The sequence below is a fragment of the Lentinus tigrinus genome, assembly GCF_003813185.1.
Source record: "Lentinus tigrinus ALCF2SS1-7 unplaced genomic scaffold L226scaffold_10, whole genome shotgun sequence".
Classification (NCBI taxonomy): domain Eukaryota; kingdom Fungi; phylum Basidiomycota; class Agaricomycetes; order Polyporales; family Polyporaceae; genus Lentinus; species Lentinus tigrinus.
The window spans coordinates 440,431-466,910 of NW_027137919.1; the positions used below are offsets into that span (position 1 = coordinate 440,431).

The window sequence follows — 26,480 nt, forward strand, 5'->3', positions numbered from 1 at the left end:
AATGGCTCGATCGATGATCCTGCGTCGCGGCAATTGCCGTCATGTGCAGCGCCAGCTCGAATCTGACCTCGGAGTCGGACCCTCGACTCCGACTCAACGAGCTTTACCAACACCTCCCGATGTTCCTCTACTCCATTGCTTCACACTATCCAGAATCCCTCCTGGATGTGAGGGAAGTCGCAACAGCCGTGGCTCCTTGGCAAGCCAGATTGCGGCCCCGTCTAAGCCAGCGCCAGGTTCAACATATGTAACAACGAACATGACCATTGACCGAGTTCAACCACCATGTTCGCCTCATCAGTCTGTTGCGCGACCAGTGTGAGCGTGTCCTCCAGTCGGTCTACGACTCGACACGACTCAAAGATAGACTGTTGGAACTCATCACTTCTTCGAGTTCTCATCAGCTGCCTGGTTCCTTCCTGTCGTCGCCTTTCCCACACCTTGCTGCACACGAGACGTCGCCGCCCTATCCGCAGAAAGCCGCAGCATCTTCACCCTTTCAACCACCGTCGCTATGCTCGAGAGCAGTCAAGTTCTCGTGCTTCTGACTCTCTTCACCGTCTTCTACCTAGCGCGGAAGCTTATCGACTACCGGACTGTAGTTCTCTCGGCCAAGTGCGTCTAAGTAATATCAACCCACACTCTAGCCATTCCTGACGCAGACACCACAGCAACTGGCCAGGCTTCCGGACCCTCTTTTCCGACCGCTTTCTCTTCTTCCCTTTCAGAGCGCGCGGTATCAGTCCGGGACCCCAGTGGAGCTTTTACAGCAAGTACCGGGACTTTGCAGAGGCGGGATGGGATGTTTTGTGTGCGGTATGTCTCCAACATATCTTCGGCATTCTATTAGATTTCGTGCCCTTCTACACCCATTAACCATCGGATGCCCTGAAGTCTTTGGGCGGTTCTGTGCGCACTCCGAGTCCAGCCACCCAACTCCCTTGTATGGGTTGAAACATTGCGGTGCCGGCCGATTTAAGTTATCGCCCAGTCATAGGGCTATCCCCTCGTCGTGGTGTCTTCCCACCCTCTTCCCCATTCCACAGGTTTCGAGCCTGTGCACAAGTCATCCGTTTTCTGTAGGCTGGTTCCTACCAGTCTCGATTCGGAGGTTGCTGTTGGAGAGGACTGGCGCTTGCCACCGCATTTGCCAGAAGTCAGCCAGTCGCAATCGGTGATTATGGATTAGATCTGCTGCTGTCGTCGTACTTGAGCTTTGAACGATGTGAAGGACGCGTTGTATCGCCGCCCCTCAGGTGTCACCCACGCAGTTTGTTCCTCATCCTAACGACTGTTCTTATTGGACGACTCGAGATTACGGTTATGCTTCCTGTTGATCAGAGTCCCTGACGCACCCATCCCCGTAGGTGAACACCTTCCCTCGTGCCTATGCAACGTTCTATGTCGCAGATCCAGTCATCACAAAGGCACGTTTCTCCATGTCCTTCGGTGCCTGCAGGTCCCTGACACCCATTCTGCAGGAAGTCGTGGGCGCTCGCGCTCGCTTTCCCAAGCCGCTCGAGGCATATGGGATTCTGACGACGTTCGGCTCGAACATCCTGGTCACCGAAGGCGATATTTGGAAGCGTCAGCGCAAGATTGCTGCCCCAGCGTTCTCGGAGGTATGTCTCAAGTATGTGTATTCATTCCAGAGCCCTTCTGACGATATGCGCGAGTAGAAAAACAACCGGCTTGTGTGGGACGAGGCAGTCCACATTACCGAAGATGTCTTCCAGAACGTATGGGGTGATAAGGGCGAGATCGAAGTGTCCCACATCATGGACCTCACTGTACCGGTTCGTCGCTGCTCAGGTTGGTGCTCCTATGGCGTCACCATTGCTCACGAAACTTTCGCTGCAGATCACGCTTCTCGTCATCGGCGTTGCGGGCTTTGGGCGGCGGATCTCGTGGAACGAGGATGCAATTGCTCCGCCAGGGCATTCCATGACTTTCAAAGTTAGCACCTCTCCGTCATGTGACGTTTCCACTCTAATTACTGACTCTCCTGATTGCAGGAAGCGCTACAAGAGGTCTCCCACAGGCTCTTCCTGAAAGTGATCTTCCCGAGCTGGATGTTACGCTGGGGCCCGTCGAAGTTCCGATACTTCGCACGCTCGTATGTAGAGCTCGAGGTGCGTAGTCTCGCCTCCCTGCACAGCATGTTGTTCCTGCGCTGACCGCCGATGCACAGAAATACCTGGCGGAGATGGTGCATGCGAGGCGGACCGCGGAGGTGAAGGAGGAACGCAACGACTTGTTCAGCAACCTGCTCGACGCGAACGAATTGGAGCATGACAGCGCGGCGAAGCTGAGCGATGAGGAGTTGATCGGTAAGTCCTTGAGCGACTGTCTCTCCGTGTCATTCCCTGACGCATGTCCGCAGGGAATGTGTTTCTCTTTTTGGTGGCCGGCTATGAGGTGCGTACGGCGGCCTCCGTCTTAGTCGCACGGATGGTCGCTGATAGGTGTGCAGACGACTGCGCATACTCTTGCGTATGCGTTCATCCTCCTCGCGCTCTATCCGGAAGAGCAAGAGGCGTTCTACCAGAATATCAAGTCCGTCTTGCCCTCAGACCGGAACCCGGTACGTCTGGCCGTGCCTCTGCTCAATTTGTCGCTCGCTTACCTTGATTCTCACAGACATACGAGGACTTCGGCTCGCTCTCGTACGCCTTGGCGTGCGTGCTGCATTCCCTCTCTCTACCCAACCGCGAGTCACGATGCTGACGATCTCCTGCAGCGTGTTGAATGAAACCCTGCGCTGGTTCCCGCCCGTCGTGCACATCCCCAAGAAGAGTGCAGAAGACACGACGTTCAACACCACCAACGCCGCAGGCGAGAAGGCGACGATTCCTGTCCCGCGTGGCTCTTTCGTCACGCTCTGCGTGCCCGCGCTCCATAACAACCGTCAGCCTCTCCCCTCTCCTCCCCCTGTTCAAACGTACTGATACCATCATCCTCTTACGCACACTGTCATGTAGCGCGCTACTGGGATGAGCCCGAGTCCTTCAAGCCCGCGCGCTTCCTAGGGAACTACCCCCGCGACGCGTTCCTGCCCTTCAGCGGGGGCCCGCGCGGGTGCGTGGGTCGTGGGTTCGCCGAGACGGAGAGCGTCGCGGTTCTCTCGCTCATCATATCCAAGTACAAGGTCGAGGTCAAGGACGAGCCGCAGTTCCGGGGCGAGACGTTCGAGCAGAGGAAGGCGAGGCTGCTGAAGAGCCAGCACAGTCTGACGATCTAGTGAGTTAACTCAGTCTGCCTCTCTTTAGGTTGAGAAGGTTGTGCTGATCAGGGGATACAGTCCGGAGCGAGCGCCGTTGGTGTTCAAGCGTCGGTAAATGTGCCAGTGGCTTCGGAGATCGATTGGGGAAAGATTTTTGGCCAATCCTGATATCGTTATTGTTGTGCAGTGCGTCTTGTAAGCCTATCAGATAATACTGCTGAGATCCAAGAGTGTGCACTTCCTCGAAGTAGTGGTTGCTGGCAAGCGTTCGGCGACCCGCGGGTATCACTACGATGATTCCTCCAATACAACTTCTATTCGACCTGCCAGGACTCGGCATGTTGTATTCTACCCGCAACCAAACATCCTACACGTTCCACGATGTCACTAGGACGCATGCCCATGCTTTGTTACCCGTTGCAGCGAAGGACATATGTTGGAGGTACATAGCCTCTCGTAGGTACATAGCCTCGCCGACGGAGACGACCGCAAACCTCAAGCTCCAATCCAACAGTCCTCGCTCTTCTCCACCTGTGTTTGCCCTTCGGCGGCATCGCAATATCACCAGAGTTCAAACGCGTCGCAGTGCGCGAGCCGTGCCTCCGTGACCGCCGAGCCGAGGCGGCAAAACCCAACATCGTGACAGTAGCCTATAATGAGGATGAGAGCGGCGAACGTGTTCAAATCGTGTCTCCCTCGACTCAGAATCGGCAGAAGACTACCACGGGGACGTCGATTCACTCGAGAAGAACATCTCGAGAGCTGGAGGTATATGAGAGCCCATGCGCTAGTCAGCACAACGTCGGTCGTATGGTGACAATCACGTACCGCTACATAGATTGGTCCAACGCTCGCACCGTTCCATGTCGAGAGCTGGTATCGCCACATTGAGCCCCGATTGGCTCCGGCTTGAGGTTCTGTGGTGCACCTCAAGGATCCTGCCCGAGAGCGTCGAGTAGGAGGACGTCGCCGGAGTCCCATGTTCGGAGCATCGGTACTTGAGGAGCTATGCGACAAGCGATCGAGTCGCCATGATTGAATGAAGCGTCCACAGCGAGCTTTCCGGGAATACCAATGCGTAGCATGCCGCTTTCGAACAAGGATGTGGCGCGAAGGAAGCCGACGTCGCGAGGTCGCGAGGTCCCATGACTAGTAGGAATCATCCGGAGTTCGCTGTAACAATGACACACGTGCGACTCGGTGAGGCCGTCCGAATTGGGAGATGTCTCGCTGGTCGTGACGAACTGGGTAACGTCCTCGATAGCGCCTCAGGCCTAGACTGAGGTCGTGACTGTAGTTGCTTGTGTTGGGGAGCTCTGTTAGGTGGTAGAAGTTATGTCTGGGTTCGGAAGTTTGGAGATAACGCGTGTATTGGTTCGGAGGGAAGGGTCTTCGATAGTGCGAGATAAGTTGGATGAGGCATGGCGGGTTTTGACACTGGTGGTGGTGAGGCAGGAAGACGTTGGCAGAACGCAAGATGCCACGGAAGGCCTGCGCACATGAAGAACACAGAGAGGGAAGGAAGAGAAATCATAAATAATAGCTTGTATAGAGTTCCTACAACATAACGAAGAGGTGAGTGTTATCGGCAGGAACGAATAACAAGGCACGCGCATTGAACGTACCACCATGCTAATGACGATTCAGCCTCAGCAGGCCGCGACCATGGAGACTCTTGAAGGCGCGCTGGACTGAGTTCTTACACTTCTCCCAGCCGAGCGGTGTGACCTTGCAATCGACTTGATGCCCAATGTTCAATTCGCACTCTTGCAGATATGGGAAACGGGCAGCGCTGAGGACCTTATCCACGTCGTGGATCTTGAAGATGGTCCGGTTTCCTAACGTCGTCGGCCTGGGTAGATCATCAACTATGATGATGACCTTCCGAAGAGTGGGGGAAGCCCGCTGAAGAATGCCGACCACCGGTCCGCTCAGAGGCCCTGTCCGAGTCTCGGAAAAGTGCATCGAAAGGATAATAGTCTCGAGCTTCTTGCACGCCGCAACGTCGAGCAGCTGCCAACTCCCTATTGACGGCGTCAGCTCCATTGTCTCCGCATAGGCACATGTATCTTACCTTCAAGCGGATCGTGATCATCTGAGGTCAGACGTTTGTGGCGGATGGTTAAGTTGGTGATGTTCCCTCCTGCACGGCTCAGGAGTTTCCCTAAGGCGTAAACGGTTTCCTTCGAATCAATGTTGATTGAAAGCTCTTGAAGCGAGTCGCTCTTCAGGCTCACGGAGAGCGCTTGAACAGCCAAAGCAGTGCATGCGGGGCCGCCTTTTATTGACCTTGAGAGCCGCAGTCGTTCGATGTCAACAAGTCGATGGAGAAAGCGAGGTTCGAAAGGTTCCTCGATGTCAAATCTCTCCAGACGGAGCTCTACAATGCTTTTGGTTTTGGGGGTAAACAGAGAAAGCACGCTGAAGATACTTTGGGGGTGGCCATCCCACCCCCCCAAGCACAAGGTGGATAAGGGGAAGGGTCCAGCCGCAGGCTGCGCGTTCGCAGCAGTTGACTTGACATATTTAAAAGAAAACAAGGTCAGCGAATCGAGCTTGGGCAAGAGCTCCACGATGCTGGCCACGAGCGCGTCGTCGATGGTGGTAATGGGTAGAGGGTCTGGATAGCATGTGCGTCGACCGTATAGTCGGAGTGAGACTACTGTCTTCGCAACTCGAGGGTAGGTACGCAAGAATTCCAGCAGTGGGTCGAATGTTTCAATGTATGATAGAGACAGGCGGCGAAAGTCGAGATGCTCGAGGGCGACTGCCCGCAAAAGACGACAGGTGAACGAACACGATCGCAAAAACTGGTGTTTCCACAGCCATTTGTCATGTGCGAAGACCATGTGCAGAACCTCCACGGGAAGATCTGTGAGCGTGCGGGATCCCATCGGCGGAGACGGGTCTCGATGAGATGATGGTGGTTGTGGGGAACGTGTCGGGCGTCTGTATTTCAAGTCAAACCAACATGGGCGGCTCTGATGGCCACATCGCCTCCAACGATCCAACTTGTGCGCCCTTCATCCATGGTCGGATGTTCGAAATGGCTTGACTAGACAGCGGCCATGAGCGACGAGGCACTTGAGTGGCGGTTAGTACATCTAGTCACTTGGCCTTGTACTTGAAAAGAGAATTCAGGCAGCGTGACTTTGTACCAGAGAGTCTGAGCACTGCCCAAGCTTGGAGCTCATGCCGCAAGTTCTAAATACGCAGATGAGTTAGTAGGGCCGCAGGCCGCAGTGAGGACGCAGCAGTCATGGAAAGCGCTACTAGTGAGGCCACGGTCGAACGTGGTACGAACAGTTCTCGGGCCATATGAGAAGCTGGCTGAACAGTGAGGAGCACGTACGACGTTCTATTTGATGGATGATGGACTACGATCTGTCGGTGGGGTGGTTGTGCCACCGTCAAGCTCGCTGTCTAGTAAGATTGCAGTTCAACCACACTGCTTGCTTCTATGCATGGAGACGACTCCTTATCCGCAGCTTCTCTACTAGAGCCGAAATATATGTGTAGTATACATAGCCCGGTGTACAACAAGAGCGAACGTACCAGTACAGTCCATAGAAAGCGATACACGTGGGACATAAACAAGAAGAACGTTACGGTAGACTTCGACGACGGTGACCTACGCATCGCGCTCAACTGTCCTCTCGAATCGTACGAAGCATGAACCAGCAGGCGGCTTGCACGTCAAGATGTCGTTCCAATTGGGTCGTGGCAGCTCCGCGAGCGGTGCGCCCAGCCTGTCCACCGCGTGGAATTCGCTAAAGCCGAGGACGAACAGCGCAGTGATCAGTTTGAGTTCAAGGGTTGCGAGGCGTTTCCCGAGACACGTCGTGCTCCCTGCAGAGGTGTCAGCAACGCTGTGTCATCGGGCCCGTGAATCCGCGCCGTATATACGCACCTGCGCCCATCCCCACATACGCATACGGTGCCTTGAGGTTTCGCTCCGGGCGGCCGGGATCCCAGCGCCAGGGATCGCTGTAGACCTCCGAGCTCAGGTGCACGTCGCTGAAGGGGTACATCACGAACGCGCCCGGAGGTACCGCCTTTCCACCGAGGTAGAGCGATGCTGGGCCGGTGCCCTTCTCGTCTAGATGTGATGGAGGTAGATACTGGCGCATGGCCACATGTGGCTCGGCGACTCGGAGAGTCTCGCGGATCAGGGCATCAAGTACGGGAGTGTCGTTCTCCCATGCGGAGAGTGGAATGCTCGCGAGACTGGTGTTCAGTTCGGATAGAGGTGGAGGCCGATGGGCGGACAGCGGGGGTTCTTGTGAAGTTATCGGTTCGGGGCTAGTATCGCGTGGCTCAGAAGGCCCGTGAAGGTGTGTGGCGTGCTCGGCGACAAGTCGTCGTACTTCTTCGGCGGCTTTCTCTCTCCATTGCTCATGACCGCTCAGGAATGTGATTAACCACGAAGCTGCAGAGCGTCAGCCTATATATCAGAAACGAGGCGCAATTAGACATACCAGTAGTACCCGTCGACCGCGCGCCAGCCACGAGCAGGCCTATGATGAACTGTCGCGCCGAGAACAGATGTTAGCACACAAGCTAGCGCGCGAATAGGCGGACATGGATGATCAGAACGAGAAAGGCGGTGAAAGCTTACTGACACCGATAATGATCAGTCTTTCGTCTCCGGCATCGATCAACATCTGCGGGGTATCGTCGCGAACGATGCCGCCTTTCACCCGTTCGTCAAGCGTCTTGCTAATGATATCGTATATCCGCTTCGTGGAGATGAGTCGTCGTACAGCACTTGGGCCGGGAAGCCATGGCAGAAGGACAGTGGCGGGTGTGGTGGCGGTGTCGAGGGTATCGTACAGCTGCTTCAAACGCTGAACCATTGCAGCGTCATCCGCGAGCTCCGTAAATGCGAGGCACCGAACGGTCGTCTGAAAGATAAGCTGCAGTATTAGGTAAGCATGTAAGTTCACGGAGTACGCGTGTGGTATAATTAGATTGAAGTACGTACTTCGGGAAGCTGTTCAAATGGGTCCACTGAACCGGAGTAACCCCATGTGTTGATAACGCGCCGGGAATCCTCCAGAATCTGAGGTATTACTAACGATCCGTCATGTCAGTTTCTGCACTACCACTGTAGCCCCGGAATGTGGACCGAACGTGAGATACAACGGGATCATGAGAGCATGCAAGCCCAGCGCAGTGGAGCACAGGTCAGTGGATATCCACTATTCCCGGTCAACCGACTGATGAGCTCACACACCTCCTATTCACGAGCGACCGCCTGGACAAACACAAGCACTCTACTCGTACGCCCTTGCGAGGTTGCAATGATTGGCGAGATGCCATAACATAAGTTAGGCCCGGCAGCCGAGAGGCCTCGGAGCCTATAACGAATCACCTGCATGTGACTGGACGCAGGCAGCTACATTGCCTCCGACCACCCACAAGCATCCGGACATCCGAGCATCAGCACCAACGTACGAGGGCGACTCACATCTTTCGAGGCGTTCGCTCGTCTGCGAGGCAACCAGGCGCTTGTGGATGAGCGCGATGCGGCGCGTTTCCAGATTGGACGTCACACCCGGCACCATCGGAATCTGGATCCCAAGAGAAGCAAGCAAGTGCGTCAGCAGCTCGGCAGCGAGGGAACGTGGCCTCGGAAACGCACGGCTCCGGACAGGAACTTGAAGCCCGCGTTGAGGTCGAGGTCTTTGGCCTGAAAAAAGTCTCGGCGGGCAGCCTCGCCTGACAGCACGATGACGGGGGTCTGGCAGACAAAGTACGTGATTAGCCGAGCCTATTCAGAAGCGGAACCGAACGGCTTCGGGGATGTCCCCACGCGCAGGGGGGCAGCAGTAGGACGTACTCGGAGGAGGCTGAACTGGTAGATGGCTTGGCCAGCGAGCTGGAAGCCCTCATTGATGAAATCGAAGCGTCGGCGAAAGAACGGCAGGATGTGGGAGAGTGAGGATCCGGGGAGATGGACGGGAGCGTCGTCCGCTGGCGCTGATGAGCGGGAAAGGACGGCGTAGAGCCAAAGCGCAAGGACGAGGATGGGAACGATGACGGCGGCGGTCACGGCTATGGTGTCGGGCAAGAGGGCAAGGAAGAAGGGAAGAAAGCCGAGGGGATACATGGTTCTCCTGGTCTGGCAGAGTGCCCATGAGACGACGGGATATAAAGGAATGGGTCGGCTTTATGAAGAGAAAAGGAAACGGGGCGGAGGCTCTCCGCGATCGGGATCTTAGCTCGCGACTGCTGCCAACAAGCGAGCCGCCGGGAGACGGAATGGGAGCGAGAGGGGGGGCGAAGGACAGTCGCCGAGGAGAGGGACGGAGAAAAGGCCCTGTGTTTCTCCATATCGCGAGTATCGCGAGATAAAGTGGCGAAATTTGATTGGCATGGTTCGGAAGCCAACGCTGGGGCCTGTGGCAGGGACCCGCGGGGCGGAAGACACGGTTCATCCCACCACCGAAATGACAACACACGATATACCTCATCACGCCCCCGGGGCTCCCTCATGTTCGGCCTCTGCCGATCGGCAAGCACGCTTCCAGATCACCGGATTACCACGTCAAAACGACTCTATCGAGATCCAGGGAGAGCAACGAATGGACGATGAACCATCACCCGTTGCGCAGTGGGTCCACACTAGGTGGCAACGCGGTTGCAAGCTGGGGCCGGAGGTTGTGGGCGGAAGCGAATCAAGCGAGCGTTGTTGCAGCTTTGGGCGCATTCCCGTCGCGATGCACGAGCCATCTGGACCTCGTGGAAGCACGTATAGGTACGTTCTCAAGAACGAGGCAATTGTCGTGCCTGGGTATTGAGCACCTCACCGTCGGCCGCGGCGCACGGGCGCATCCGGCCTGACAAAACCTGAGAAGCCAGATGGCGGATTAGTGAGAATCACACAATCCAGGCAAGAACCACCCTTGCGACGTGTGTGTGGCAGACGGCATAGCGCGGTGCGAGGTCGTCGCAATTGAAACCTTGCTATTTCCATCCTGGCACCCGGCCTGCACGCTGCGCGGATGACGCTGCGACATAATCCGGGCCCGCAATCAGGCGCCGTGCATGCACCGCGCTCACGCTCTTCCGGGCGAGCGAGCATCACAGTGACAATCGCACATGCGTCAGGAAGCGACAATCCACCCGCGTCCTGTCGCCGAAATGTCCATTCCGTCAACATAGTCAACCCGAAACTCGCGGTCCCTGTCCTCCGGCCGAGCCGACACGCCCACTTCTGGCATGAGACAAACCACCCTTAGCACGTCTGCGCATGCACCCCGATCATGGCGATCGGGCACCATGCGCATTTGCACCCGATATGTCTGCATACGCTGATCGTCCGCATTCGATGGGCCGCTCTCCCGCCACCGGAGCCGCGGAGGCCTTTGTGATGAAACAGGTGCTGGGCAACAGCAAATGAACTCTGCGTGCGGGATCCACCGCCACATTCCGACTGCCTGTCACAAGCACCAAGATTGGCATGGCGGCAGCGGAGTCTCGGAAAGGCACTCAGGGATGCGGCGCGGCGCGGCGAACTGAGAAATTAAGACGTACCCGTTACACGTCCGAGCCTAGCATGTATGGTGCCTGCGCTCCAGCGGGCGATGTTGCAGAGGAGGCCGCATATTGACCTCGGCGAACCCCTTCACCGATGCTAATGTCATAGTGCCGTCGGCACGAGCGATATGAGCAGTAGCCACAAGTCCCGTATGTCACCGAAGGACTCTGGCAAACCGCCCCACTCCGCAGAGCGTCCGGGTGCACAGACGTCTTTGGGGGTGCCACCGCGCCCGTACGCAACAGAACGGGTGCGCTGCGCACACCTCATCCCGCATGTCCCTCGAAGCATTCATCGCCCTTCACGCCATGTGAATGGAGTGACGCGGAGGACGGAGTTCCACGGGGCGCGGGACCGCATTGTCTCCATCGAGGTACGACCACGCAGGCACACCTCAGACTCCGAGTCCGACCACGGATGCAAGACTGACAACATTCAGACAGCATCAGCAGGCTAAAGGGGTGCCCGTCGTTGACCAGGTTTCCGCCGAGCACGATTTCGAACCGCGGCTGGAGAGGCGACCCGCGATGCATCGAAGCTACCCCACGCCAACGTCGATACTTGGACATGAGTAGCCACGGTGGCTTCGGCTTCCGGAGCCACCAGCCAGGATTAGACACGCTCTTGCCTTGCCGCGGGAGCTGGCCAGTGATGTTCTGTGTACGGTCTAGCACGTCCCATTAGAAGCACGTCACTGCCGTCAGGATGGTCTCAGCATCTACGTCTCTATACAACTTCTCAGCCTCCAGCCGGCTCCCCCGGCACTTCTACATCGCTTGGGTCACGTAAACACACAGGACAGAAAGGAGCAGATAGAGCTGAGCCGCCACTCACTTTGACAGCCCTCGATCACGAGGCGGGGCACTCGGCGAGGCGGCGGTGCCAGTGCCCAAACGCAGTTAGGACGGAAGCGTAGTGGGAGAGCGCTGCCGCGACCACGAAGAAATGGAAGATCTGGTGCGAGGCGAAGAAGTAGTCGAACGTCCCCGGCGAGAACCTCTCCGGGATGCGGTTCGCGCTATCCCCAGGAACGATGGTCGGAGGAGCGTTTGAGATCGCGGCGACGACGTGCGGCGTGGCGTGGCGCAGATGCATGCCCAGTCCAGAAGTCAAGAGCGAATTTGATAGAAGAAGCCGTCGGGAAGCTCGGTCAGTACATACGGACGCCTCTCTCACGAAGGGAGGATGGACTTACTACAGCAGCGCCCCTGTGATGTAGCACACCGCAGAGAGGAGGAGCCATGCGAACCCCATCTCGTAGCACAGCGTGTAGAAGCCGTGGGTTACGAGTCCGTGCAGGGTCGGAATGACGCCGCACAGGCCGAGGAGGATGAACACCTTCGTGCGCGCACCGCGGTGCGTAGGCTTGCGGTACTCCGGGTTTAGAACGATGTATGATGCCCCTGTGTGGCGTCCACAGATGAGCGGGTGTCGTAAAATAGATTATAGGAGCACGAGTAGATCGAGCAGGCAGGAACGGTAACCATCTCCAGTCCACACCGGCGGTCCGCCGGACAACGATGGGTTCCCAAATCGACCGGATGTAGGGAATTAGGGGGTAAAAAGAATACTTACCGAGTCCCGCCAAGCATATGCATGTGAGATAGAATGCCTGGTAGTGCGGGTCGCAGAAGAAGCCGTAGTAGACGCATGGGAAGAATGAGCCCACGGTGAGGACTAGCCAAGGCAGGTGATGCGTCAGCGCATCACAGCTGGGAGGAACACGGTGCACATGGATACTGACCGACGATGCCCGCATAGTCCAGCGCGTTGCAACGGTCAGCCACCTTCGCATTAATTAAATTAGCGTATGCTCCCGTGCGCCTCATTATGACCGCACGTACAGGTTTCGAGTGTGCGCTGAATGTGTGATAGAATGCGCTCGAGAAGAGGCAGAAGATAGCGGAGGATAAGAATATCACGAACACCGCCATGTCGGCCCATGTTGTCGACTCATAGTGCACGAAGTAGACGGATGGGAATGTGAAGAGGAACGCAACGAACAATACGGCGCCGCCGAGATGACTATGAATATTCACTAGCGACTGTCAGTAGGGAGCACTGACGCAATGAGGTCGGTGGAGGGATCCCACCTGTTTCATTGTGCAGATCTGTCGGGGCCGAGTCGATACGCATTTGTGAGTAATATGACGTGGCGGAGGATGTTCAACGGCGTGAAACAATACACGTACAGCCAAAAACTGACGCCGCACACGCACGCCAGCTGGCAGTTGCCCTAGAACACACGGAAATGATCAAGGAAGTCAGCGTGCATTCAGGAGGTCAGACAGCTGATAAGTATGATAGTCTCCGGTCTGCTTCCGTGACTGACGAAAGGGAGGGATGGTCTCGAATCTCCAAAGGGAAGCGGTGATGAAGGGCGTCACATGCGTCATGGGACGCATGCACGCAAGAGAAGGGCACGAAGGATGGGCGAGCCGCAAAACATGGCCTCAATGCGCCAAAGAGGGAGAGTGCATGAATATGACCCTACTGCGCACGAATGCTCGACGTGTCTTGCGTCGCCCACGATGTCAGCGGACCAGACATCGGCAATTTGGGGACGGTCTCAGCAGGAGCTGCGTGGTGTCATGCACACGGCTGAAGTTGTTGATCGGTCTACTTCGCAAAACTGCGTACAAGAGCGTATCAATGCCAGGTTCCAGAGGAACCTGTGCAACATGTGAAGACACGCAAATCCTTCACGAATCGGCATACGACATTGTGCAGGTAGCATGCCCGACAGACGCAAACATTGCGAACTCATGGAAACGTGAAGAGAGTCAACCACATGCACGCCTATGTCAAGCATGCTCCAGGGACAACGTCCCCATTCTCGCACAACAATTCCCCGAACCGCCCGAGGACCGATCCCTTCGTACTTTTCGCGGGGCCGGGACGGCTACACATCACGAGCACCCAACCGATATAAGGCGGAGCGAGCATGGTGTGCGTCACAGCTTTACTCCGCGACTCGCGACTCGCGAGCACGAACCTCGACTTGAGGTGATTACAACACGAGCGGACAGCACCGTGCCAATGGATGTCCCGCGGGGCCGTCCGACATGACTGGCCAAGACCTTGCACAAGTTGCATTGCAGAGACACGTCAAGATACGCACCTTCGGTACCCAGAGCGGATATATTCATTATCTTTCTGCCAGTCGGGAATCTCCAACCATGTGAGCGTCTTGCTGCCGCTGCCAGTCCCTGACTTGCGGGACTTCCCACTGTCAACCTCGGTGACGGCAATCGTCGGTGGTCCGTTCGGGTCCTTGACTTCGCCTGCCTGCGCGGGGAGAGAGGATCGTCAGCGTTTTTCCAAGTGCCGTCTACGACTGCCGTGTGCATTCCAGCGCGACAATCTGTGGCGGTTCGGAGCCGCAGAGCGCGATTCAGGCAGGCACATACCGATTTACGCGCACGGAGGGAGGTATCGCGCATCTTTCGCTGGAGATGGTGGTGGTCCGAGGTCAAGAAGTTTCAGAGCATCGTGCCACGCCCAAAGCCCGTCCGAGTCGCAGTGGGGATTTCGGCCGTCCGAGCGCCCGCGATGCATGTTCCTTGGGGTTTATATCACGAGCCCATTCCGGGACCCACGCTCTCGGGTTGGGGTTCTCGTGACGTCACGAGTACCCCTTCGGTTGCGTCTCGTTGGCATGTGTCTGGACATTACGCATAGCTTGACGATGAGCTGGTTTAGAGAAATCAACCACGAGAGTACATACAACCGGGAGAACCGAAAGGCATACATACAAAGGTTTTCTTCAACGTCGCACAAGGCACGCAGCAGCGATACAGATTATGTGTGGCATTCGATAGCAGTTCGACAGAGCGCAATACACAGTCTACAATCAACCCTGCAGTCCAAGGAGGCTACTAGTAGGAAGCTATAGAGCGCGTAAGCTATGCGAAGCGACGTGCGTGTGCGACAAAGCAATGTGTGACAGGACACAACCAATGCATGCGTTGATGGATGGGCAGTAGGCGATGGAGTGGATGGGGACGGTCAGTGGTGAAGAAGCCCAGAAGAGAGGGTAGGAGAACAGAACAGAGACAGAGACAGAGACAAACATGGGGGTGATGGATGTATGAACAGGCGATGGTCGGTGGGGGGCAGAAGGAGAATAACGGAGACATGCGGGAACCAAAGAACAATACGGCAATCGACGCCAACGGGTATGTGAGTGGATAGCGGGGGAGGTGATAGAAGATAACCAAGCTATGCACAGTGAACAATGAAGTGAAAGTATGATGAGAGGGATAGATGCTTGCGTGGGATATGCGATGAGATGCGGAACATATATAATGATACAGACGCGCTGCCGCGTCGGGGGGTGCTTGGGTACTTGAAGGTCCGTCAGACCGAGTGTCCTCATGAGATGCGGAGCCGCGATGAGTCGTATATGAGATGTAGCGCACGTGAGAGTCGTGGCGGTCAATGCGATCGTGAGCGATTGTGGAGGTTCGTCAGACCGGAGTTGGAGGTTGCCTTTGATGTACGAAGATATTTTGCGCACGTGATTGTCGGAGAGTGAGAACGAGAGGAGAGCGTGGTGAATTTACTCGAGGTCGCCGTAGGATGTTGGAAAGTATGGGGTGGAAGGAGAACATTGGTTCAGAAGACGACGTCGGAGAAGCGCTCGACGCTCGAGCCGCGAGCAGAGACGTAGCGCTCGCTAGCCGGCGACGGCGTAGAGAACGTGAAGGCAGAGTAGATCCGCTTGCGCTCGGGGGTGGAGAAGACGCTCCCGGCCGCCGGAGGAGCAGGCGAAGACGCATCGGCCTTGGGGGGCGACTGCACCGGGGTGGACGGACGCTCGACCTTCTCATCCGACACATAGACCTGCCAATGAAGACATCATCAGCCGACATCGACGTCGACATGGATGTGACACGTACCTTCTCCTCGGCCTCCTTCTCAGCGCGCGCCACGAGGTCCTCCGGCGACGTGGCCTGCTCATAGGCCTCAGAGATGTCCGCAAGGGGGAGGACAGTGAGCTCCTTGCACTTGGCGTCGATCGCAATCTGGTCGAGCGTCTCGACCTCCTCGCGCTCCTCGACGAGACGTGGGAGAGATGGCTCACGACGGGGACGCGTCGAGGAACGCTTCGACGAGGTCGGCCGCTTCGCTTTCTTTTCCGTCAAGCGCGGCTTGTTCGAAGACGACGACGCCTTCTTCATCGACTTCTCAGAGAGCGGACGGGGCTTCTTGCTCGGCGAGACCGGCTGGGTCTTAACGGCGAGAGTCGTCTTGCGCTTCTTGCCTAGCGCATGCTCGGAGAGAGCACGACTGCCGGTGAGGGGATCGAGGTTCTCCTTGTCGGGGCCATAGACGAGAAGTGGGCCGGAGGGTGGCACGGTGATCGTGGTGGTTGGCCCATGTTCAGGTTTGTTCTCGACCACCGGGGCCTCTGGCTCATCTCGAAAGATAGTAAACGCACGTGCGGTGGCAGCCATGGATGTTAGATAGCGTGACTTGGAGGTGGATAGTTGAGAGTAATGTTGCGTGATGAGGTAATATGGAGGGCGTGGTCTCGGCGTGGCGAACGTCGAAACGACAGATAGCGGCTGTGGAGGTTAGCTAGGAGATGAAGAAATGTTCTGGGTAGCCGCCGTGCACGACGAGGAGCACGTCGAGGGCGATGAGGAGGTGTCTCGAGGGTCGACGTCGACGTTGAGAGCAGGCCTGGAATTCAACATTGCCCCGCTTTTGACCGGATTTGGAACTCCGCCGCCTCGAGGCGACGCGCTCACGAGACCCACGCGTCATTAAGCGCCAATGTTCAACATGGGCGCTTCGGTATCCCGACGTGCCTGGCGCTCTTTGTGCTCTTGGCAGAACGAGATAGAGGTGACTTCAATTGCGCTTTTCTTTCCTGCTTTCCTGCGTATGTTTATCGACTGCACCGCAGTATGACTATGAAAACGGTATTAGGCACCTTTAGCAAGCCCTCATGATAGCAAACGGGAACTATGGGGACGATTTGACCTGCGAGCTCCTCTTCGCGTGACAATCAATACGTACCCCGACAGTCTATCGAGGCGCTCTCTGCGCGCGTGGAGCCTCCATTGTTTGTTGAAAGCCGCTTGGCGTGCGTTTCTGAGAATAGTTTAGGTACCCATCTCTGCGGGTCACTGGAAAGTACTACAGAATACATTGCTACACTAATGTGTCGGCTTGGGCGAACTCCATGCAGCAAATACAAATAAGCTACTCACGGCTGGTTGGCTCTTTGCTGTGTAGGGTCACGCTCTTCGGAACGGTGGGAGATAATGTCCAAGCCGAGCTGAACTTGAAGCAAGAGCTGCCGACATGCAAATGACCTTAATGGCCGGTCAGTCAGCTTTCAATGCATAGATTGTGTAGGACTACTTGCATTGAACATTTGCCTGAAGGAAAAGTCGTTGCCAACTAGCCGTGGGTCACTTTGGCCGTTGCCTCGCCTATTAGGAAAAAACGGCAGAATGAACCAGACTCGCATCATCGTTATCTATCCCACATAGACTTTTGTACTAAACGTATCAGCCTTTGATGTACGTTGATTTTCAACGCGTACGGAGCACACGTAGTATTTTTTCAGGACCATGCTCCCAAACCGCTGGGGACGATCTTGAAGACCTTCCTTTCCTGGCGATGAGTGCAGTCGCCGCCTAAAATTGCGCGCTTAGCTGCCTCTCAGCAACGCGCCCGCCACCTCTCTCCGCCACCATCACCATCTCCTGCTGTCTCTCCCGTCCTCGTCGCTTCCTTGCTTTACTATCCTGCTTGTATACTCGAGATGGCTCCTGCTGCGAACCGCACAAAGAAACCCTACAGCGTAAGCCCCTATTTGCGACCATGGAGCGCGACGTTGGTGTTGACTCGCGCAACAGCGACCTGCAGGCCGCCCACAAGGCGCAGAAGGACAATGGCTTCATGACAAGGCACCGGGAGTCCCCCGAGCAGTCCAGAATACTGTCGCGAAGCCCGCAACCGGCATCACAAACACGAGAATCATAGTCTCGAACCTGCACTACGAAGTGACTCCCAAAGACCTGAGTGTGCGTCTCTTTTCCCCCTTTTCTCCATTTTCCCCGCACGGCGCTGTGCCCTTTACCCTTCGCTTGCTACCCACCGTCACCATGTGCTGACGTGAACTCCAGCAAATCTTTGGACAGATTGGCACGCTAGTCCGTGAGCCACAAATCAGGGTACGAAGCTCCGCATGCACCGAGTCCACCTGAAAGACGAGACACCAATCCGACTTCTTTCGCTCAACTGTCATATCCTCACCTGGCGCACACCACCGTGGATATGACTGCCAACAGTACGACCGCAGTGGCCGCTCCTCTGGCGTCGCCGTCATCACGTTCGAGACCCCCGCGGAGGCAACGAGGGCGAAGAAGCAGTTTGATGGGATTCTCTGCAAAAGTAACATTCGCCCCTAGTCTCTTCTGGTCGCTCGTGAGTCATGATTCTGACGGTCGTCTCTGCTGTGCAGACCAGCCCATGTCGATTGCGTACGACAACTCGCCACCGCCCGCCCGCCGAAGCGCGAGCACCTCGCTCCTCAACCGCATTGAGAAGCCCCCTCTACTCGACCGTTTGAGCAAGACCGAGTCAAAGACTCAGAGGCCCGCACCTTCGTGAGCCATCCGAGCCCAGTCCATCTGTTCTGCTCAGTGTTGAGCATGTCATGCAGACAAGCAGGGGTTGGCCCTGTACGCACCAAGCAACGCTCCAACCCGGGTACTGCAAATGCCCGTGCATCGAAGAGGCTGCAGCCTCCGAAGCCGAAGACTGCGGAGGAGCTCGACAAAGAGCTCGACGCGTTCATGAAGGACGAGATCACTGCGGATTCAGTCCCGGCCGCCGTTGGTACTGGCGCCGGAGGCGATGTAGAGATGTCTTGAAGGGATGGACCCCCTCTACATCACTGGACTTTCGCTCGCGTTTGTTATGATATTGTACATGGTGTATGTTGCCCTTCTGCCTCCGGCGCCGCTGCTAGGCTTGGTTGTAATCCTGATATAAAGTGATGGCTGCGTCACTGCAATATGCTCGATGTCGTTCGGTGATGCCTATGCCTTTTGCAACTATACAGTGTCTGCCAGTTGCTGGTGAGTCAGTCTTTCATGCGGTGTGTTGTTCTATGCGTCGTCTTCTCATGTCGTCTTCTGTGTCTTGCTTGAGGTACGTAAACAGTAGACAGGAGTATCCAAGGTACTGAAGTACGCTATTGCTCAAGGCATCTCCGGCATTGGCCCACCCACTGGGGATAGCCCTTAGGCAGTCTCCGTTGCCCGAACGAAATGTCGGAGAGATCATTGCAGTGAGACCCGCAGAGGTCGACGGTCGGGGGGGGCAGTAACTAGCGCCTGACGCGTTCCTTGCCAGCAGCCACCATGCAGGATCTTCGCACAACCTCCCGCGGCCTCACAGATCTTCCCGCTGAGCTTCTGCACATGATATGCGCACAGCTCACGAACGACACATCCTACATGCGCTGTTTTTCACGGGTTTGCCGCCAAATTCGGGTAGTTGCGCTCGAATATCTCAACTTCCGCTGCATATCGATGCGAGGCGTCACCTCATTTGACCCACTTGTGCGATTTCTGCGCGCATACCCTCGAGTTGCTGCGACAGTGCAATCCCTCCACCTACGTGGCGCCATGGATCATAACAGAGACGAATTCAGCCTCCGGCTGACCACCATCATCGACAACACGCACGTGGCGAGCGTTGTGGAATGCTTGCCCAACCTGGGGTCACTGGTCCTGGAGTACTTCCAATACGCCCTACCGGCGCCATCCACGACCCTCGCTCCCGCTCTTGGACCGTTCCCACTATCCACGCTCACGATCACTGGGGACTCTGAGGGACCCAGACAGAGCTCGCTGACGGGTATCCTCCGTATTGTGTCCTTGTTCACCCTTGAGCATCTGGGCCGGATGGACCTAGGCAGACTCTTGAAGACCGATGCACCTTTCGAACCCGATCTCCTCCTCCGGCCACTCGATATCCAAGAGCTCGAGCTTGGTCCTGCCTACCTCTGCATGCACCTACGAGCGTTCACCGTGAGCCTAAGGAGTGACTCACTAAGAGTGCTCCGCGTCCTCCACATCGACTCAGGCGAATCCGTCCGGGCGTTGGGCAAGCTGCTCAAACACGCCGGGGGCAACATCACCACTCTGGAGCTCGACCTCTCGCTTCCCGTCACACCAAGTGGGCGCGTGGGTTGGGTTGACCCTCTCAAGGGTGAGACAACCTCATCTTGTCTTGGGACAATGTTACATGGACTGACCCTTTTCGTTCGCGCCCTGCAGACAACTGGCAGAAGCTCCACGTGTCGACGTGCACCAAGCTCGAGTCCATCTCCCTCCCAGTATTCCTCGGCTATCGCAAGCAGCCTGTTGGCGAGCCGATCGTTGGAATCCTATCGCAGGTTCCGCCGACGCTCCGCAAGGTCACGATCTACGCAACCGGCCTGTGCAGGTTGATGACCGTACAAGAGTGCACGGCCTACAAAGTGAACGACTTGGACGAGGCGCTCAGTCCAATTCGGTTCCCACATCTGCAGCAGTGCTTGATCCAAGAGTGCCCCGATTGGGCGCACTCTGCACCGGGCGGATACTGGCCGAAATGTGTGTCCGCGGTGCGGCGCGCTCTCAAGGGCCTTCATGAACGCCGTCTGCTGACGATGGTGGGGGACGACTCGGACTCGGAGTAGCGTCACTGCAGTGCGTCCATACTCGTTGACCTCCTCTCATGCGGGTGGTGCACTGGCGGTTTTTCGTCCCGTCTACAGGTTGCGCTTACGGTATGATACCATTTGACGACGCGGCACGCCACGCCAACACTCTAATTGCCAGACTACACCACTCTCGTTTTTCCTACCTCCTCTCGCCTCGCTCTTCGACTTCGACCTCGAATCCCTCGACGCACCTCATTCCAGCTCCCGCGTATATCCTCCCACGGTTCTCTCTCGAGTCCTCGTGCCCAATACAGAAGTATCTGTTGACCGCGCTAGCTCCGAGCTGCTAAGCCTGACGCGCTCCTCCCCGACCTCCGTTCTCATCGCCTTCCTTCATCTTCACGCTTTACTTCTAGTCTCTACGGCATGCTCTTAATCTACAGATGTGTACGATACACCTACCCTGATCTATCCCAATCTTCTCTTCGTCCTTCCACCAGCGTCTCTTATTTCGCCACCTCCACGAAGTACCGGTTTGGACGCTCGAATGCACCAAGTCTTGCACCCGCTGGAGAGCATGTGCTCGCTCACCATTCCGAACATACTCCCTCCATGCACTGCAACTCGCATATGACAATGACGACGGCCTGTCCTCGATTAACAGCGGCTACCCACGAGTATTGGATGCTTGACATAGCGTCTTCTCTTTCTTGGTACTCGACAGCTTCATGACTCCCCGGTCGCAATGCGTATGCGTGAAGGATTAGAACACGGACGCCCCGGATGCTCAACGGATGACCGAGGCCCGTCATGTGGCTTTCAATAACTCCGAGGTTGTACCTGCTGACGGCGTCCCTCTTCGATTTTGCCCTCAAACCGCGCGCATATCCTCAGGCGGCCCTCAAACCGGGTTCTCGTGCTCGCTCGTGCTCAATATGCTCCCTGAAGGTCCGGTATTTCCGTCGTGGTGGCTGGATTTGCCTCGGAGTTATATAAGCACGCGTCAGCTTGGAGTAGACAGCCTTCCCGTCACGGTTGGACAGGACATGCAGCTCACGAATTTCTTCTCTAGCCTCATCGCCGCCAGTTCGCTGGCGTTCCCGCTAGTGTGCGGCCTCGCGGTACCGTCACCGTCATCCGTCAAGAGCGACATTACGCTGCTGTACAATAACGACCTCAATGGTAAGTGTCCGGACTCGTCTGCGCTCGTCTCGTGTATTCTCAAGCTTATCCGCGTAACAGTACACACCGCATCTTCGCATCGCAGCGCTCTTCTCCTCTCGTCTCCACGCTCGCATTCGGATGCTGCAAGTGCATGCACAGCGCTCGGAGAGACACTGCTGCCCGTGAACAAAACGTTCTTCGCAAACGACCTGGTGCCTTTGCTCCGTTACCAGACATTCCAAGGCAACTTCCCGTCGTCTCAGCAGTTCTGGGTCGCCAACGAAGGACGGGCCTGCCAGGTGGTCAACTCCAAGGGCGTCGTCAGCTCATCCGCGACATGCTTGCGTAGCCTGCCCGTATTGTGCTCACAAAGCGCAGCCTTCCAGGCCTCTGCTCAGCCAGAGACGTCGCTGACTGTACGTTCGCACGACCTGACGATCACAGGGTAAGCCTCGTTGCCCGCTCTCTTCAGCGGACGTTGGGCGGGAGTCGAACTGAACTGCCGTATATATAGATTCCGTGATCAGACGTCGTTCAAGTTCTTCGGGATCCCGTACGCTGATCCGCCCGTCCGGTTCGAGTACCCCACGGCGTACACGGGGAATAAAACGATCGATGCGCGCAGCTTCCGCTCGCAGTGCGTACAGACGGGTACCGTAGGGAGCGAAGACTGTCTATTCTTGAACATCTGGACGCCCTTCGTTCCGTCATCGTCGTCCAACAGTCGTACCAAGTTGAAGCCGGTCATGTTCTGGATCCACGGTGGAGCCTTCACTGGAGGCACAGGAAGCGACTCCACGTTCGAAGGAAGCGGCCTTTCCTCGCGCGGCGACGTCGTCCTCGTCACAATCAACTATCGTCTCTCGACCCTCGGCTTCCTCGCGCTCGACGACGGTAAGACGAACGGGAACTTCGGTATAGCAGACCAGATCGCCGCTCTTGACTGGGTCCGCGACAACATCGCAGCATTTGGAGGAGACAAGGGCCGCATCACCATCTTCGGCCAGTCAGCTGGTGCCGCTTCGGTCCGTGCACTCATGGGCTCCCCCAAGGCGATCGGCAAGTACGCGGCCGCAGTGCCCATGAGCAACCTCGCGGGGGCGAACTACGCCACGACGTACTCGTTCTACTATACTATCCCGCAAGAGGTCTCTCTGGTTGCGAACCCCATTATCGAGGCTGTCGGGTGTAATTCAACGTCGGATGTTCTCGCCTGTCTGAGGGCGGTCGACCCGAACACCCTTGTCAACTTGGCGACTGTTGCGAGGTATGGTCTATCCGCACCTCTATGCATTCGAGTCTGACACCCTTCATCTGACCTGTGCACAGGTTCCTCGTCGTCGACGGCACGTTCATCACCTCTCAACAGCTTCCGTTAGACGGCTCGGGCCTAGTCGCGAATGTCCACACGATGATGGGGTTCATGCGCGACGACGGTGCGGCCTTCATCGGCTACCCCGTGAGTAATAGTCTAGCAAAGATCAGTGCTTGGAGCAAACTGAGCCTCGCCGCTCCCGCAGAAAGACGGAAACCTCACAGAAGGGCTCATTGGAGCTTCCTTGAATACAACGATCGCCAACAACCCGCTCTTCCCAGAACCCTCTGGTCCCAACGTGACGACGAACGTCTTCAATGTTACCGCGGGGGCTACGACCGACGTCGAGTTCCGCTGCCTAGACCAAGCGACGGCGTTCTCGGGCATCGCGCACAACCTCTTCAAGAGCGTGTGGTTCTACGAATTCAACAGGAGCTATCAGACACCAGGGTTCTCTCCGAACGTACGCACACTGTACTCTCTCATGTGCCGCCCTTCACCTGAATGGAGTCCGTAGTTCCCAACATGCGAAGCCCCTGTGACGGACGAGCATCCGAACGGAGATGCCTCCCAGGAGTACTTCAAGTAAGCTCGTTGTTCGATGAAACGAAGGCACATACCTAACGCTTCGCAGATGCCATTCAGGCGAGCTCTTCTACGTCTTCGGGTCTCTTCCCGCGGATCTCCCGTATCGCGATGATCAGGATCTACCTTTCATGCAGCGCATGGTCGATATCTGGTCATCCTTTGCACGAACGTTCGACCCGAACCCGGACCCAGGGTTCCTCGCCGCGCGGGGCTTCACGGGGACTGCTCAGCAGCTCAAGAGGGAGAGCAAGTGGGAGCCGGTGACGAAGGCGAACGTGCGCGGCAAGCCATTGAGGGAGCTCCAGTGGGACAGCTTCATGTTGCCGTTCGGACAGCAGGTGCAGTGCGAGTTTCTTGGCTTCCCCCTCACTTTCTATGGGTGATCAGGCCCTCCTACTGCTCTAGCAGTCGCAATTGTATCATCCTGGTTATATGATTAAGCATATTTCTGCGAAACGCAATCCTACCGACAAAGACAGCAAGGAAGCACTCAGAAGAGGTGCGAAGTCACTGTTGAAGTGCTCCTTCAGTTCATCGTAGCTGCCTTGTCCGTTCCCAGGCTCGCTCGTGGGCACTTGCTGCGATAGTTTGGCGAGATGGTGGACGTCGAAGACCAAAATTCAACGACGCGGTCGGCATGACCGGCACCAACAGCTTAATCTACAATTCACGAGTGTGCGCTTCAGTCACAGTGCTATGGTAGGATGGACCAGGACAATTGCGTGGAGGTACTTGCCGGGCGGCCCGTTCCGAATCTGCCGACACGTTCAAGTTCAAAGTCTGTGGTATAGACGCTGGCGCTCTTCCCGCAACCACCATCACCCATGGCTCCTTCCAACGTCAAAAGAGCTCGCTTCGAGGCCAAGAACGACCTCGTAGCGGAAGAGAAGAAAACCCCCCTCACGATCACCGACCTTCCTACAGAGCTCATTGACATGATCTTTAACGAAATGGACATCCCATCCATCAAGTCCACCGACCCTGTACCGATCAGCATACGTCCCTCGACCCTGACCTGCTGGACCATTCGCAACGTCGCAGTCAACTACCTCACATTTACACATTGCTACATCAATGGTACAGACGACCTGGACCACTTCCTCCGGTTCCTACGACACTGTGACCGAGCCAGAAGGACCGTACGCATGCTTCGTTTGGACAACGCCGTTCTGGATGCGACGCGCGTGAATGACATCAAGCAAGTTTTCCCAAATCTTGTCGATATCATGCTTAAAGACATCACATGCGACCCCCCGTCCATCCATGCCAATGCGAACGGGCAGCCAGGCCAACCTGCGGCCCCTCCTCTCGCGCCGCCGCGGCGTTTGGACCAGTTGCACATCATGTGTACGCGGGCGACCTCAGGATGGTCTCTCTCGGGCATGATGCATACGCTCTCTCTCCTCCGAGTCGAACCGCAGGTACTGTACGTGTCCACCGAGCATTGCGGGTACTCCGAGGATGCATTCGACCCTCGCTGCGTTGTCGGGTTGTCCGCTGTCCCGAACCTTGTTGTTTGCTTCCATGATCCGGAATCCTCGACGCCCATCGCAGGCCTCTTGGACGCCCTGTCGCACACACTGGACCCGAACGTGCTACAGAGCGTCGAGGTGCAGTACGACTCGAAAGAGACACTGCGTGCGCTCGGGGCGATGTTGGAACGTGTGGGGAGGAACGTCATCAAGCTAACGATCAAACCGCACGCGCCGTCGACATTCCAGCAGAGACAGGCATGGGTAGATCCTTTTGACGGTAAGTCCACATATCTACGGCATACTGTTGAGGTGCTCATGTGCTTCACGACTTCGTGCTGTCATCTTAGATTGGCGGTTGCTCGACATTCGGCCGTGCCAGAAACTCGTCTACCTCAGTCTGCACATCTACGTCCGACGAAAGAAGAACGTCTCCAAGGCTCTCAGCCTCCCTGGGGCAGGCCTCATCGCCAACTACGCCCCACCCGCGACCTTCCGGAAGGTCGTCATCCACCTCCACGATCTCCCCCGCGCAACGACTCTGGGGAACCGGTCCGTGCTCAAGCTGCAGGAGTTCGACAAGGTCCTGACGCAGGATCGCTTCCCGCACGTCCGGCAGCTCTACCTCGATGTGGGGATCACTGAAGATCTGTACGACACCCCGGATTATCGGGAGGAGTGCAGGGCTGCTGCTCGCCGCGCGCTGCCTAGGCTAGGGGCCCGCGGCCTCCTAGAAGTGCTCGTGCAGAGATGGTTCGAGTGACTGTCCCATACGCTCCCTGTTTGGGCTCACCGCTAGAGAGTTTTGCGCACTGTCTTCCGGAGGTCCCGCGAAGTGCCGGTCTTCTTAACAGCACACGGACTTGCGACCGATGACTGTGGTAAGTGATCATACTCGAGTATCAATTTATGCCCAGCCAACATACTCCGGACTAGCCAATGGCTAGGAGTCCAGTCCCATTTCTCATAGCCCATTTTTTTCTATTTCACTCCCCTTCTATCTTCTCCTACACGCTCTCCGGCCCTTCCCTGTCTTTCCTGAAATTCGTCCTATCGCATGTTTGCTTTACATATCTCCAACAGTCATCTCCGTTACTACGTTCTCTATGTGGCCATATTCAGGCATAATGCTCGACCCCATTGTAGTTCCCAGTCGGTGGACAGAACATACAATGCATACGATTGATTACCTGCACCATTGCGTCAGTTAGTAGGCTGTGCAAACATGTTGGTATCTTGCTCTTGTACAATACAATAACTGTCGTGATGGAACTAAGCTGGCGCGAAAGATCTGGTTGTGAGTGCGAACGTTGCTCCATGAATTCGGTGGTGTGAGTGGTTAGCGTCCTCACATAGTTCATCCATCTCTGAATTGCAAAGTTGCATAATGTCGAACAATTGGCGAAGCTGCTCAGGCTGCCTAGGTTCCGAGTGTCCAATTAAGGCAACTAGTAGTTTGGAAAACGACGTCAACAGACGACGCTCACGCGCTTCCTGCC

The 26,480-nt window shown here is 56.4% G+C and overlaps 9 protein-coding genes across 9 annotated transcripts; 5 read left to right on the top strand and 4 right to left on the bottom strand.

The window, feature by feature from the left end:
* Positions 1-675: 675 nt before the first annotated feature.
* On the top strand, positions 676-3,338 carry L226DRAFT_461914 (cytochrome P450; the record flags this gene model as incomplete). The annotated part of the gene is made up of 13 exons (XM_067675686.1): positions 676-816; positions 1,368-1,431; positions 1,486-1,622; positions 1,680-1,796; positions 1,861-1,956; positions 2,016-2,132; positions 2,192-2,330; positions 2,384-2,418; positions 2,474-2,584; positions 2,641-2,678; positions 2,741-2,907; positions 2,982-3,240; positions 3,302-3,338. Coding segments are annotated over 13 exons (1,458 nt in total), but the record flags the coding sequence as incomplete, so codon positions are not given.
* Positions 3,339-6,854: 3,516 nt separating this feature from the next.
* Positions 6,855-9,335, bottom strand: L226DRAFT_522678 (cytochrome P450; the record flags this gene model as incomplete). Its single annotated transcript, XM_067678775.1, has 8 exons — positions 6,855-7,072; positions 7,134-7,652; positions 7,702-7,740; positions 7,842-8,127; positions 8,208-8,296; positions 8,694-8,796; positions 8,868-8,966; positions 9,066-9,335. 8 exons carry the CDS (start codon positions 9,333-9,335, stop codon positions 6,855-6,857), a joined length of 1,623 nt encoding a protein of 540 aa, XP_067536080.1.
* A 2,054-nt stretch (positions 9,336-11,389) lies between these two features.
* Positions 11,390-14,301, bottom strand: L226DRAFT_46466 (HlyIII-domain-containing protein). The gene is made up of 10 exons (XM_067675876.1): positions 14,177-14,301; positions 13,888-14,054; positions 12,959-13,002; positions 12,860-12,877; positions 12,611-12,804; positions 12,511-12,553; positions 12,342-12,443; positions 11,962-12,169; positions 11,601-11,784; positions 11,390-11,541 (listed from the first exon to the last, which is right to left on the bottom strand). The coding sequence occupies exons 1-9, from the start codon at positions 14,207-14,209 to the stop codon at positions 11,616-11,618; spliced, it is 978 nt and encodes a 325-aa protein (XP_067536081.1). The 5' UTR covers positions 14,210-14,301; the 3' UTR covers positions 11,390-11,541; positions 11,601-11,615.
* A 320-nt stretch (positions 14,302-14,621) lies between these two features.
* L226DRAFT_46601 (uncharacterized protein) lies at positions 14,622-15,245 on the bottom strand. The gene has a single exon (XM_067675958.1). It carries the CDS (start codon positions 15,142-15,144, stop codon positions 14,656-14,658), a length of 489 nt encoding a protein of 162 aa, XP_067536082.1. The 5' UTR covers positions 15,145-15,245; the 3' UTR covers positions 14,622-14,655.
* Positions 15,246-15,383: 138 nt separating this feature from the next.
* On the bottom strand, positions 15,384-16,225 carry L226DRAFT_570532 (uncharacterized protein; the record flags this gene model as incomplete). The annotated part of the gene is made up of 2 exons (XM_067684444.1): positions 15,384-15,611; positions 15,668-16,225. 2 exons carry the CDS (start codon positions 16,223-16,225, stop codon positions 15,384-15,386), a joined length of 786 nt encoding a protein of 261 aa, XP_067536083.1.
* A 1,240-nt stretch (positions 16,226-17,465) lies between these two features.
* L226DRAFT_534424 (RNA-binding domain-containing protein) lies at positions 17,466-18,827 on the top strand. The gene is made up of 6 exons (XM_067680668.1): positions 17,466-17,586; positions 17,642-17,809; positions 17,912-17,959; positions 18,077-18,179; positions 18,250-18,394; positions 18,451-18,827. The coding sequence occupies exons 1-6, from the start codon at positions 17,548-17,550 to the stop codon at positions 18,659-18,661; spliced, it is 714 nt and encodes a 237-aa protein (XP_067536084.1). The 5' UTR covers positions 17,466-17,547; the 3' UTR covers positions 18,662-18,827.
* A 38-nt stretch (positions 18,828-18,865) lies between these two features.
* On the top strand, positions 18,866-20,857 carry L226DRAFT_46627 (uncharacterized protein). Its single transcript, XM_067675966.1, has 3 exons — positions 18,866-18,868; positions 18,954-20,006; positions 20,075-20,857. Exons 2-3 carry the CDS (start codon positions 19,154-19,156, stop codon positions 20,476-20,478), a joined length of 1,257 nt encoding a protein of 418 aa, XP_067536085.1. The 5' UTR covers positions 18,866-18,868; positions 18,954-19,153; the 3' UTR covers positions 20,479-20,857.
* A 509-nt stretch (positions 20,858-21,366) lies between these two features.
* Positions 21,367-23,968, top strand: L226DRAFT_534426 (carboxylesterase from carbohydrate esterase). Its single transcript, XM_067680669.1, has 7 exons — positions 21,367-21,624; positions 21,685-22,051; positions 22,121-22,873; positions 22,936-23,065; positions 23,127-23,384; positions 23,439-23,506; positions 23,556-23,968. Exons 1-7 carry the CDS (start codon positions 21,489-21,491, stop codon positions 23,890-23,892), a joined length of 2,049 nt encoding a protein of 682 aa, XP_067536086.1. The 5' UTR covers positions 21,367-21,488; the 3' UTR covers positions 23,893-23,968.
* A 282-nt stretch (positions 23,969-24,250) lies between these two features.
* L226DRAFT_612546 (uncharacterized protein) lies at positions 24,251-26,227 on the top strand. Its single transcript, XM_067686405.1, has 2 exons — positions 24,251-25,261; positions 25,332-26,227. Exons 1-2 carry the CDS (start codon positions 24,334-24,336, stop codon positions 25,742-25,744), a joined length of 1,341 nt encoding a protein of 446 aa, XP_067536087.1. The 5' UTR covers positions 24,251-24,333; the 3' UTR covers positions 25,745-26,227.
* Positions 26,228-26,480: the final 253 nt, after the last annotated feature.

Bases quoted from the DNA above. Each gene is read 5' to 3' on its own strand.
- L226DRAFT_46627 (XM_067675966.1), top strand. From the start codon at position 19,154: ATGCAGGATCTTCGCACAACCTCCCGCGGCCTCACAGATCTTCCCGCT. The intron at 20,007-20,074 runs GTGAGACAACCT...CGCGCCCTGCAG, and splicing joins TTGGGTTGACCCTCTCAAGG to ACAACTGGCAGAAGCTCCAC.
- L226DRAFT_534426 (XM_067680669.1), top strand. From the start codon at position 21,489: ATGCAGCTCACGAATTTCTTCTCTAGCCTCATCGCCGCCAGTTCGCTG. The intron at 21,625-21,684 runs GTAAGTGTCCGG...TCCGCGTAACAG, and splicing joins GTACAATAACGACCTCAATG to TACACACCGCATCTTCGCAT. The intron at 22,052-22,120 runs GTAAGCCTCGTT...CCGTATATATAG, and splicing joins CACGACCTGACGATCACAGG to ATTCCGTGATCAGACGTCGT.
- L226DRAFT_534424 (XM_067680668.1), top strand. From the start codon at position 17,548: ATGGCTCCTGCTGCGAACCGCACAAAGAAACCCTACAGC. The intron at 17,960-18,076 runs GTACGAAGCTCC...GACTGCCAACAG, and splicing joins TCCGTGAGCCACAAATCAGG to TACGACCGCAGTGGCCGCTC. The intron at 18,180-18,249 runs GTAACATTCGCC...TCTGCTGTGCAG, and splicing joins TGATGGGATTCTCTGCAAAA to ACCAGCCCATGTCGATTGCG.
- L226DRAFT_612546 (XM_067686405.1), top strand. From the start codon at position 24,334: ATGGCTCCTTCCAACGTCAAAAGAGCTCGCTTCGAGGCCAAGAACGAC. The intron at 25,262-25,331 runs GTAAGTCCACAT...CTGTCATCTTAG, and splicing joins ATGGGTAGATCCTTTTGACG to ATTGGCGGTTGCTCGACATT.
- L226DRAFT_46466 (XM_067675876.1), bottom strand. From the start codon at position 14,209: ATGCGCGATACCTCCCTCCGTGCGCGTAAATCG. The intron at 14,055-14,176 runs GTATGTGCCTGC...CTCCCCGCGCAG, and splicing joins CCCTCCGTGCGCGTAAATCG to GCAGGCGAAGTCAAGGACCC. The intron at 12,170-12,341 runs GTAAGTATTCTT...GACGCCACACAG, and splicing joins CATATGCTTGGCGGGACTCG to GGGCATCATACATCGTTCTA.
- L226DRAFT_46601 (XM_067675958.1), bottom strand. From the start codon at position 15,144: ATGAGGACACTCGGTCTGACGGACCTTCAAGTACCCAAGCACCCCCCG.